This window comes from Paramisgurnus dabryanus, chromosome 11, assembly GCF_030506205.2.
Source record: "Paramisgurnus dabryanus chromosome 11, PD_genome_1.1, whole genome shotgun sequence".
Lineage (NCBI taxonomy): Eukaryota > Metazoa > Chordata > Actinopteri > Cypriniformes > Cobitidae > Paramisgurnus > Paramisgurnus dabryanus.
In genome coordinates, this window is record NC_133347.1 from 32,682,732 (window position 1) to 32,695,970 (window position 13,239).

Sequence of the window (13,239 nt, forward strand, 5' to 3'; positions counted from 1 at the left end):
TGCACAGATGGGAGCACCCACGCCACATTACATGGTTACAGATGACCCTTATTCAAATTATTATATCAGGTTTTCTTGGAGACACGTGCCTGGTGCTGAACTTTCGAAGCCCAAACTTCAGCACACTATGAATAAGTTGATTTAAGCTTTTGTCTAAAAATCACTATATATTTTTTCTGTATTTTTTATTTAAAACCAGTAGAAGCTTCCAACACAATGTATATTTGATGGTGGTGCATGTCTGTCCGTTTGTTTTCAATGCACGTGTCACACTATTCCCTGCATCCCCCAATCGCTCGAAATGAAACAAAGAAAGATATATTTGCGTCACTCTGTGATGCTTTATTTCCATATTCGGTCATATGGCACAGACACAGACGCGAAGAGTTTGGAAAGACACGCCACGGTTGTGGTAACGTGATAGGACGAAACATGCATCTCACAGGTGACTGAGGAGTTTGGCGGTATTGCCTCGAGGGGGTTGGGGTTCAAATGAGTGGCGCGCTTTGGTGTGATTGGAGCAACAGACATCCATCCATCTGCTCCGTATCGCCGGCGCGTGTCAGGCGCGTGAGATCACCATTAATTTTGAATGAGACTCGCAATGAAACCCCGTACGAAAAAAGCTGATGTATGGACAATAGAAATATGGACAAAGAAATAGGATCAACATGCCTAGAAAAAGCTAAACAACATGCAATGTTGAATAAAGTAAAAAAAAAAATTATTGATTGACATCCTTAAGTGTAACATATTTTTAAACTCTCGTTTTTGTGTCCAATTCATTCCCTTATTATATTATATTTTTTGCATAGTGGTATTGAAGCCCTCGTGCAATGCCATTTTCTTATCTTTAGTAGTGCACATTATAACATAATTTCGTGATACAGGATTGCAGGTGTGGCTTAATGCATGTCACTTAATTTGAGAAATAAGATCGTACAGCGATGATTTAGCCAGCAGATGTTATACAGCGTGGCTTGGGTGCTCGTCATGTGTTGTGTGTTGTTTATCAGTGGAGCGATATGTTTTGGTGTAATCCCAGGTGAAAGACAATATCTTACATTACAACTTGTTATGAAACAATGCAACTTTAATTAAACATTAACCTTAATGCTTAAAAGAACAAATCTGCTATAAAATGAGCAAGATTATTCCAGAATACGAAGAAGAAACGTTATTTTTCAATAACTGAATGATTTATTATCTAGGCCTACCTGAAAATGTAAATGACTGTTTATTTTAGATCTAAACATGGTTGCAAACATACGTAGAGTTATTTAAATATTTTTCATATCAATATCAATTAAATGCACATGCCAGTGGTTTAGATAAACCTAACATCGGCCAACAGATGGACTGTCAGATTTTCATCCTATGGCTTCCCCCTCTGCGTCAATGTAACGCAGAATAAAAAGGAAGCCCCTCCTTCCACGCCAAAGAGCCCTATAAAAGAGCCATCACAATCACTCTGACCACAAAACACTTTACTCGTCTTGAAAGAGCTGAAACTAGAGACGAAACATCATGACTCCCAACCTCATCACCGATGCTCAGTCTCACATATTCTCCTCTCGAATGACTGTAGCTCAGAAAAAAGAGGCACATGAATTAAGAAAGGTGAGGTCGATCTTGTGTTGCTTTATTGCAAAACCACATCACCTTTGTTGTTTGATTGGATGTATTAAAACATCAAATTAACCCATTATTTTCTTTTCTCAGACTCTCAAGCCACTGATGGAAAAGAGAAGACGTGCTCGAATAAATGAGAGTCTCAATCACCTAAAAACACTCATTCTGCCACTGGTCGGCAAAAATGTAGGTATCCAAACTTTGGTGCATGCATTATTACACCACATGCCTACTGTTTTTACACTGAAACACATGCCAGTCTCTAAAATTACCCTAATATATCAACTTATTTTCAATTTATAGGCTTCACGCTATTCGAAGCTAGAGAAAGCTGATATTCTGGAAATGACAGTCCGCTTCCTTCGAGATTTGCCTTCGTCATTCACTAAAGGTGAGTTTTACAACATGGCATTTTTGACGTTTTCAGGCAAGACAAAATCTTTCATATTTCAAACTGAAACATCCCATTTAATGATTATCTTTTTTCCCAAGGTCAAACAGACAGCTATAAAGAGGGTTACAAAGCATGTTTCCAGCGCGTCTCTGCGCTGCCGCCGCAGTCCGGCCTGGACGCAGAAACCCGTCAGCGCGTCACTGAATTCATCCAGCACTCGATGGTGCCTGCGACATCAACTTGCCATAACTGCTGTGCTCATAACTCCAGCACGATTTCACAGATGCACCAGAAAATCTTGAGCTTGAGAAACAACAGCGGTAGCGCATCAGCATCCAGTCAACCCCAACCTGCGACACTGGCACCTGTGGACATGTGGAGACCCTGGTGACCAAACACGCACCAGGAAAACCTTCAGGGAAAAAACTGTAAATTATTTATGTGTCGTAGTAAGTGTTTGATTTTCAAATGTAAAGCCTGTAAGTGAGATTACATATAAGAATGATGTTTTGCATATGTGGCTACTTTGTAATTCGAAGTGAGCAAACGAGCACAGATCATGAAAGATGCTGTATTTTGTGATATTTATTTCATGCAATCCTCGTCGGGGTTAAAAGATTATGGGTTGTAAGCAACACAATTGTAAACCCCAAGGGTTAAAATGTATTTGAGGTTTGCACAATTGACTTTATTACATTTGGTCTGTGCAAAGAAGTTGTAAACACTGTGTGTTAAAGATCAATGGCAAATTAATGTCCCTGAAGGAAATCTGATCAAAACTGTGAAGCAACAAAAACAATAAAGCCATTTTGCTTTGAAATTCTTGAGCGCTTTATTTTTCTTGTTTGAAAACTGTTTGTAACAGTGCTAAAACTTGCAAGTAAAATAAGGAAAAGAAGAACATCTTAATGAATATCTTCAGTTTTGCATTTGCAATGTCTTTAACAATTAATAATTTAAGAAAATCAATGCACACACCACTCAAATCAAATGTGGCAGAAAACGGAACCCTACAAATCCCATGGTTCTCGCAAATTATATATATAACTATATATAGCTATAACTATAACTATATATACATATAACTATAGAATGTTAACGCTTATTTACGGCGTTGAATTGTTTCAAAGCATTTTAAACAAGAAAAAAGGCAAAATAAACCATGTTGAAACAACCCAGCAGTTGGGTTAAAACAACCCATTATTTGGGTCACTTTAACCCAGAAATGTGTTCTGTCCTATAGTTACCCAGCCCGGATAAAAAACAACCCAATTTTTTTAGAGTGTAGGCTATTGATTAAAGTACAAGGTCATTACTGCATTTTTCTCAGCAAAAGATGTGCTTGACAGATTAATATATTATCATTATTCTGAGAAATGAAATAATATGATTTTATTTGTTTCAGTAAGCAATAGCTATTGCGTTTTGAAGCTTATTTAGGCCTACTTGCGCTGGAGGACACACTTAGCAAATAAATCACAAAAATCAGTATGTGGTCATAAATGCATCAATAAGTTTCTTTATGTGAAAAGATGTGCAATACATACACCAAATTCCAATTTTGTGTATGTATTGCTTTTTATCTAAAGCCCAGTCCTTCCCATTGACTTAATATAGAGCATCTTTTTATGTTGTTTTATGTATAGCCTAGTATAGTTTCTCTTTTTACAGTTTTGTTTTCGGGTTTGTTTTCTGTATTTTCTGTATTTTAAGCATTTTATGAGTATGGGTTGCTAACATCCAAAGCTGGGAAGATTACTTAGATGTAATCCGTTACTGATTATGAATTACATGACAAAATTGGTAGTCAGTAATATAACCTCTTAGATTACACATCGTTGGTAATGTAATCTGAATACTTTTGGAAAACATTTAGATTACTTTTGACAAATCTTATTTGATTTCAAATAAATAAAGAGGGGAAACATATTTTCGGTTCTATTTCACCAACAAGAGCCTTAAACACTCATGTTTGAAGTGCAATGTACGGAGAGTTAATACTTTACAATACTAACACTGATTTACTTTGCTATCCCTGCTGAAAAAAACAGCATACAAGCAAGACCAGCATATGTTGTGTTTTGGTGCTGGTTTGCTAGTGAAAACCAGCTAAACCAGCATCAGCACCAGCATTAGCACCAGCTAAACCAGCACCAAACCAGCATCCCATACCGGTCATACCAGCAAGACCAGCATATGTTGTGTTTAGGTGCTGGTATGCTGGTGACCACCAGCTAAACAGCATCAAACCAGCATAGACCAGCATAATTCCCATAACTTTTTTGTGATGCCAGTAAAAATTCTGGCATGGCAAGTTAAATGCGCTCTAAGCGAATCTGTGAGACCTCACTTTTTGTTGATGTTTGAACTGTTTTCAAACAAACTGAGGTAGCTAACTCCTCCCCCTCCCCCTCCCTTCCATGCTTTCATGAACGAGCCCAACCCCCACACCCAAACCCTTCTTGTCGTTTTTTGGCTGGAACACTCTGTTTTGTTTTCGTGGTGCTAGGTTTGGCCACTGTGTTTATATTGAAGTTTGTGGAGCCTTGGCTGTCTACAGAGATCGCGTTTTTTTACAGTTTGATCAGCGGACAGGCAGCAAGCAGATAGTGAGGAGATGTTTGCTGTGTGTAACAAAAAATGTTTTATGGTCTAAAACGCGTGAATTCGCTTAGAGCACCTTTAAAAACTGAACCAAAATATTTCCTCCAGATCTGGTTTATTTTAAATAAAATAATAAAACGTAAAAAACAGACGGACATCAGTGGTTATGTGTACATATACATTCATTGTTTGGTCAAAATTATTGCTAGGGATGTCACTAGTGTCCCTACCCAAATCTACACTTTTGCATCCAGTGATCAAACACTGAGTGTTGCTCCAATTTGCATCTTAAATAAGAGATTTACAAAATTGTGAACATCATACTGCCATAGTGTGAATAATATGTAATCATGTAATCCATAAAAAAGTAACAGTAGTCTGATTACAAGTATTTTAAAATGTAGTTTAATCTAATTACAAGTAGTTGATGTTTGGAATCTGATTACCTAATCCAGATTACATGTAATCTGTTACCCAGCTAACATCACACCCAGTGGCCGGTTGCATAAAACTTTAAAACTAGTCTTAAAAGTTAGTCAAGACTGATCATAACTGTTTTAAGCATGTTACATAGAAAGGTAGATTGGTCTAATTTAAATCCAAATAATAAGACTGATTAGCCCTAACTTATTGCTAGTTAGTCAGAATCATTCTTAAGACGTAGTCTTAACGTCACAGCTATGTTTATGCAACCGGCCACAAGTTCTTAACTGCGTAAGATGAAACAACATGAAGCAACTTTCCAAAGCCCTTTTCACACAGAGATTACGGAAAATACAAGGGAAATGTGTCTGGGATTTGTCCGGGATCATTTGATTTTTGATTCACACTTCCAATGATTTTCCAGAATCTGTGTGTGCATTCACACGAACCCATTCTTACCAAAAAGCGTACGAATGACAGGCAGTGTGATTATCGTGCAATAGATACGCCAATTTCCGCTTATCGCTGTGTGTCGCCCGTCTCCTTCAATGAGGCGTTTCTAAATCTGCTTGTCATAAACAAATGAGTACCATTCAAGCCAGTTACTGACGAGAGAAGGATGACGTGAACTCCACTGCTTCGTTCTCATTGGTAGTCGCTCCCGAAATTCGCTCAAAATTTGCATAAAGTTAAACTTTTCTTAACTTTCTTGCGTCGCTGGACACGCCCATACGATCGCCAACGGTCTCTTTCGCTGCTGCTGCCGGAAGTCGCCCGGTTTCCATTAAAATAAATGAGATTGCGTCGCTCTGCTACTGCTGGTCGCTGTCTGTCTGAATGGGGGGTAATTGCACCACTGATAAAAGCACCTTCTCCCCTTTACACATCCAACGTGATCTCATGAGAATACGTGTGTATTTTTACGTTTCAGTGTGGTTGTACAATACGTACATTTACTTACGTTTAAAACACACTGAAACGTACAATATCGACGTTTTGACAGAACTAATACGTAAAATATTTACGTATTAACAGCTTTACAAATGTAAAAATTACATGTTTTCAGTAATATTTTCTGACTTATTTATTTAAGACAGTTTACCCATTTACCTAATGAAATGATTATGATATTCAGAGAATTTCACAATATTTAACATTTTAAAACTTTAAAATGAATAGCATTTCTGTATTTATATGTAGTTTGTTTGCCATGACACACAAAAACGCGTCATCTCCTGCTGTCTTCTATGCAATACGTTAATATTACTACTAAGCAATAATTACAACAAAATACAACATAAATTCACAAAAGATGTTACTTTTATTCATTTGCTGTAATCCATATCTTTAAAATTCATACGATCGCGAGGAACAGATCCAATTTCAGCCCTTTATTCAGCGATCATGATCCGAGTTCTCATCAGCAACCGTGAAGTCAGATCGCGCGTTCGTTAATTCAAATATCCCGCCTCAAGAAGCTTTACGACATATTGCTTTACGGCAGTAATATCAAAAGCTCATTGGCTCTTTGAATGCCACGTGACATATTTACGTCATTTCCATTTCCGTTGGTGTACGTTTGAAATTAAAAAAGCACGCCGTGACAGAGGGAAGCCGGGTCAACGCTGATCAAACTCTTGGATTAATAACTTTAATACATCTCTTTTCTTTACTTCATATACTCCAGAGAGGACCGCGGCTGCAGCACATCGTCATTTTAACTACTTTGGTACTGATTTTAATATTCGCAATAAATAAGATGTTGTGATTTCACTTGTCTGTCTGTTATGATTTTTTAAACAGTAACGTTAAATGATTTTAATAAACTGTTTTGCGTAGGACTGTAGCACCTTAAAATATCTTTTGAATGCTATATTGTTACTAATATGTTCCTAGACATATCGTTTGGGTTTAGGGTAAGTTTTGGGTTTAGGGTAAGGTTTGGGGTAGGGTTAAGGTGGTAACATATCGCTAAAATGGTTAAAAGGAAATTATACAGCAATCTTTTTGGAATGAAAGATACATAAATGTTTTACGTTGTAAATACGTCTACATTGTACGTTTTAGCATCTATTTAAACGTACAAAAATACGTTTTTTGTTTTTTAAAGTTACGTGTAAATACTACGTATTAACAGTGAGACCAGGCTGACACATCTCTGAATGACTACTTTTTTATTGCATTCAAAATACATCTGACTACCAGTGGTGGGTTTTTTGAATCAGTATTTTGAATGCAATAGAAAAGGTCCAGTGCTACAACCACCCCTCTGCCACTTTCATTCAGGCGTAACCTAATCTCTCTCTCTTTTCTTGCTCTCTCTCCCCTAGCTCTCTCCTCTGCTGTTGCGCCTTCTCTTTCCTCCCCCACACATTTCTCATCACTTGATGTGAACACTGCTATGCTCAACATGTACATCCTGTCTAGGCCACCTCTGTATAGATGTCTTTACTTGTCTACTAAGATCTGAAAACCAGAGGTCCAACCCGAGACCCAATCTGGTTCGTGTCTAAACGTTTCATGTGTGCCTCGGACATGGGTCGGGTATAATAGTAGCATCCTCTGGTAAAATGAATGTGTTTTTGCCGTTTGGACCCAAGAAGACCCAGACTAGCACTTGTGACATTGTGTGAATATATACATATAACAAATGAAAATAAATGGAGCAGCGGGCCAAATTGGTTACGAGACCACTGGGGTTTCTTTCTGTCTGACTGGTGAGTGCTGGGGTGCAGCACAGCCACCCCACAGCCTGCTCCCTCAACCCAATCCCCTTTCATCTTCTACAGACCATTTCGTATACACTCCAACCTTCTCTAAATCCACATTCACACAGCACTTCGGCCCAAGTAAAATTCCCAGAGAGGGTTCTGTGTTAACACAAACACATCCTATGTCTGGGATCGCTCTCGTAAAAAGGGCCGAGTAACATTCACGAAAAGCATTCTGTGGAAACAAGAGGCAGAAACCTTGTGTGTCATCACAACCAGATGTTATGGTTCAGTTCTTTGACACAGGGATTTAAACACAGGTCAACATTAACAACTTAAAAATGTCAGCAAACTTGACTAAAGCAGAAATCAGGTAACTCCTCACTATCCATGCTGAAGCTGAGATCATTCACCAGCATGACAGAACAGTGCATCACGTGCTCCTTATGATCTTATCATAAACTAAAATGCTTGAGAGAGAAATCATGGATAATTAGCAAACTTCAGACACTGTGGAAAAAATACATCAACGTGTCTTTATGGGATCTTTACAGTATGTGTGAATGAACAAATTCCGGATGCATTTTTCGTGTATTTTCCGTAATCTCTGTGTGAAAAGGGCTTAAAAGACATCATCAACTCTTTCGTCCTCACAAGTATGCTCTACACTACATAGGCTACATTAACAGTGTTATTTCGCTGCTCAAAAAACCTTGCTTGCCAACTACAGACCCATTTCCGTCCTACCATTTATAGTGAAATACTCAAACAAGCTTTCTCAGTTAGGTATTTGCATTCCTTTTTCAGAACAACCAGCTAACAATCAGGCTTCAAGAGCATTCTGTCAATGAAGCCATGTGGTTAGTAACAGTGGAGTTTAAATCGTTTTGCTATGTTCCTCACTTTAGTGAATCGCCTTAATAAAAGCATTGTGTAAATGTTTAGTTAATGTGATGTGGCTCATATATTTAGGCATGTGGTTTGTGGCATTTGAAACTGACATTGTGCAATATGCACTATTTATCTGCTATTCTTCTGACATGTTCACTGTCCAACCAATGATTTTATTGTCTACAACAGAGTACAGCATTTGTGCACTAATCAAAAACTAAATAAAGTGCCTTTTCTCTCTGAAAATGTGTGAAATATTCAGATATAATCTGTGTCATCTATAGATTTGATAATAAATAATAATAATTGTAATAAAAAATTATTAAAAGGCTGTTGAAATTTTTGTTTATTTTTTCTTTCTTTCTTTATGCCCTTCCAGTATCTATAGCTATATTCATGGTGAGAACTGGTTAATCCATACACAAGTTGAGCCACAAACAGGTTGGGGGAGGGGCAATTTGGTATCAAACTCCACACAGAAAGGCCACCTAACCTAGCAAGGGCTGGAACCGGAAACCTTCTTGCTCAGAGGCAATAGTGCTACCTACTGAGCCACTATGCAACCCAAAGGTTTATTCATGCTTAGCAGATTTGTTAAGAAAAGCCTACTGTATGATAAAACAACTTCCCTCATATATATAAATATTTATTTATTTATAAAATATATATTTCAACATATTTTACCAATGCATTTACCTAAACGTTATATTTAGAAACAATTGAACAAACTGGTTATGTAATTGTACATACTGGTGAGATCGTAATAGATTGTTTTTTTGTGTATGCTGTGTATGGTTTGTGTAATGTTTGAGGGAGGGGTTTGGCTTCCTGAAAAGCTTGGGTTGAGTGATGCCAAACAGAGAACAATAACTTCAGAGTCCAAGCAATTTTGGTTAAAGGCAGGATAGGCAGGAATTATCTAAAAAACTTTTTTACAAATTTGTTTAAACTGTCTTTATATACTAATACATAAGTAAAATGCAAGTACTCTGAAAAGAGAGTATAAAAATCGAGTTTCTGTAGACCTGTCACGACTGTTTTAAACACAGCTCATTTTTCCATTCACTCCACCCCCTCCCTTCTAGGTTTCTTCTAAAGCCACGCCCCCAAAACACGCGCGACGCCAACCGGCTCTGCTGGGAGCGCGGTAACATCATGTCACAATCACATGTTTATAATACACCTAACATTATCACTATGAATATAAACAAATAGGATGGCTTTTGGTACTCACTATTAGGATAACATATCGATACTGGTAAAGTTTAAAATATATTTTGTTTGATTCGGTAACAAACGAGCTAGTTATATTTATAATACAAAGCTAAAAACAGATTGCATTGATACACGTTTTTTTATTACCATCAGTTACACTGTGATGAAGGTGAATTTCGTAGAAGATTTATTACATATACGTTGTTTTGCATCTAAGAGTTTCCGTGATGGAAGCATTGTTGACTCTGATGAGGACTACACTCCGGAGGCAATACCGCTACTGCATAGTCGACTCGAGGAAAAGCCACGCGATATTTACTCTCATTTGATTTCTTCGTTTATTCCTTTTTTTGACTCGTTTGCCTTCGCTGACTGCATATGCAGGTACTGTGAGTTCTGAATGCTCTTTCTCTGCCATACTTTTGCTCTTCCTAGAGTGCCTCGTGCACGTTCAAATCAATCGGGTGTGTGCATGTGTGGGCAGATCCCATAGCAACAGGGGTGGTGCCATGGTCGGGAGAGAGAGTGATAGTTGTGCAAGCCAATCATTTGTTTCGTCGCGAATGGAAATAATGAGCTGTGTCATGAAAGGTCTACAGACACTTAAGTTTTATACTCTCTTTTTCAGAGTACTTACATTTTAATTATGTATTGGTATATAAAGACAGTTTCAACAAATTTGTAAAAAAGTTTTTTTTAGATAATTCCTGCCTATCCTGCCTTTAAGATGTCTGGTCCCTGCAAACAGCATATCACTTCACAGGTTAGGAATTAAAGTGCAAACTACAACCATAGATGAAATTGAAGAGATTTCCAATTATTTCATAAGGACACATAAATTGGTTAGTTAATGTTCTTGCATTGTGTGAAATAGAAGCAGTAAATTGATTGCTGTTATAAGTGATGTATAGTAAGTAACTGCATTGGATATAAAGAACAAAATATATATATATAGAACATGTAGGTATGTATGTATGTATGTATGTATGTATGTATGTATGTATGTATGTATGTATGTATGTATGTATATATATATATATATATATATATATATATATATATATAGAAGATAAAGGTAGTTTCAACATTAAAACACATTTTATTTATCACTAGGCAAAATATTAAGAAATTGCCCCTGAAACTGGTACAATGAAGGTCAGACAACAGATCTATAACATGTGGTCAGCCCTTTGAGAAAACACATACAAGCCATCTGGCAGCTTGTGTGATTATGCCTGTCCATAATCCTCTGTCCTGTATCACTAGACACCAGTTGTACTATCTGTGAAATTTAACTGTTGCTATGTCTCATTTATAGCGATCTCAAGCTCAGAGAAGAGAAACTGCCATATAGGATAAACATTTTGACAAACAAACACTCTGCATCTCAACCATTAAATGCTTAAACTGTCACTTATTTTTAATAAAATAACCATGTACTCGGCTGTTTCAGCTCATTGTTTGGTCAAATATGGACAAACCCAGACACTGGGTTTGCATGAAATATTGCGAGGCTGTTTCAATCCAAAATGCTTAAGTAGATCACTTTAACCCAACAGCTGAGTTTGTCCATAATTTTACCCAACCTTGGGTTAAAACAACTCATTGTTGGTATAAGTATTAGACAGAACCGTTGAGTTATAAATAAAGCATTTTAGGTTTAAACAATTCAGCATAGGTTTATTTAGAACCCAACAGTTGGTTCTAATTCAACATTAAAGTGTGAGCCAAAGTGGAAAAAGAAGACTCAAGTCAATGCAAAGGCTTTTAAATATAATAATAGCACATATGAACAATTTCATTCAGGATTTAGGCCCCACCATAACACAGAAACAGTAATGCTTAGAGTCACAGATGACCTCCTATTAGCATCTGATCGTGGTGCAATCTTGCTCCTTATATTCGACACAATAGATTACACAATCTTACTCGATAGACTAGAAAAGTATGTCAGCGTATGTGTTTGTGTGCTAGCCTGGTTTAGGTTTTATTTGACTGACTGCTATCACTTTGTTTACATAAATGAGTAAAAGTCATGTTACTCTCAGGTTAAATATGGTGTACCACAGGGATCAGTTCCAGGCCCTATCCTCCTTTCGTTATACATGCTACCTCTAGGAGAGATGATCAGGAAACATAACATCAGTTTTCACTGTTATGCTGACGACACCCAGCTTTACATTTCCTTGGAACATAGTGAAACCAACTGGTTTTCTAGGCTAGCAGACTGCGTCAACAACATTAGTTTTTTCCTTATGCTCAACTCCAACAAAAAAGATAAGTTTTTAGTTGTTTTTTGAATGTAGCCATACAGATATATAGTACTGTGCAAAGGTCTTAGGCCATCACCACCACCAGACTTGTTGTTTTAGAAGTTTTAATGTCCATCCATATTTATTTTTGAATCAATTTTATTAAAATACAAACAGAAAATACAGGAAATATGTAAAAAAAAAACATTTTCAGGACTAAATATCTTCTTTAGGCATCATCTGTGTTTAGTGTTACCTCTCTTGGCACTTAACACATCTTGAGCGTTTTTGAGCAGAAATAAGTAAAAAGAAAAATTTCTTTAAAATTAGAATTAAATTTTATTTAGGTTTAAAAGATCCTGCAGTTCCCTGCTATTGCTTAAAGTCGCCATGAAACGGAAGTAGCGATTGCCTTATTTTCCCCGTGGTGACGTATATCCGAATGAAACGGCTTTTGAGATGAAATAAGGCAGGGCTGGATTTGAATTTGTCCATCGAGATCTGATTGGATCGTTTGAAGTTGGGTCGTGTTGCTAATTGCTAATCACTGCGATCTTCTCCCGGACCCCGCCCACCTGCCATACTTTTGACCGGAAGTGAAGAGAGATCGTTTTGAGGAGGGGAGGAGATTTGCATTTTTGATTAAAGATTATGAGCACACACGAATTTTTAAAAAATAATGAAGCTCACAGATAAGTCATTTGTTAATAATACCACACTATTAAAAATACATATATAGTTTTTCATTTCAATTTCATTGCGACTTTAAGTACTGTACAGTACTGTATATGACATATGTCAAATAACAACTTGCCCATGGTTGCACTGTTGTGCCGTCTTCCGCTGTCAAGAACCTAGTTGTGATGCTCGATAGCAACCTATTGTTCGATAGTTATATTTCCAACACTTGCCACACAGCAATCTTCCCTCTTAGAAATATTTAAAGATCCTGAAAAGCTTATCCACGCATTTATGACCTCAAGAATTGACTATTGTGACTCATTACTGAATGATTTCACACAAACAAAGTAAACAAGCTTCAGCTGGTTCAGAACGCAGCTGCAAGAGTGCTTACTAAATCAAAAAGTACAATCACATTTGGCAAATATTTGTATCT

General features: G+C 37.1%; 1 protein-coding gene across 1 annotated transcript; it reads left to right on the top strand.

Moving 5' to 3' along the window:
- Positions 1-1,527: 1,527 nt before the first annotated feature.
- Positions 1,528-2,417, top strand: hes2.1 (hes family bHLH transcription factor 2, tandem duplicate 1). Its single transcript, XM_065247998.1, has 4 exons — positions 1,528-1,620; positions 1,723-1,818; positions 1,936-2,023; positions 2,125-2,417. Exons 1-4 carry the CDS (start codon positions 1,528-1,530, stop codon positions 2,415-2,417), a joined length of 570 nt encoding a protein of 189 aa, XP_065104070.1.
- Positions 2,418-13,239: the final 10,822 nt, after the last annotated feature.

Coding starts and splice junctions, on each gene's coding strand:
- hes2.1 (XM_065247998.1), top strand. CDS start 1,528: ATGACTCCCAACCTCATCACCGATGCTCAGTCTCACATATTCTCCTCT. Junction 1,621..1,722: donor AGGCACATGAATTAAGAAAG/GTGAGGTCGATC, acceptor TTCTTTTCTCAG/ACTCTCAAGCCACTGATGGA. Junction 1,819..1,935: donor TGCCACTGGTCGGCAAAAAT/GTAGGTATCCAA, acceptor TTCAATTTATAG/GCTTCACGCTATTCGAAGCT.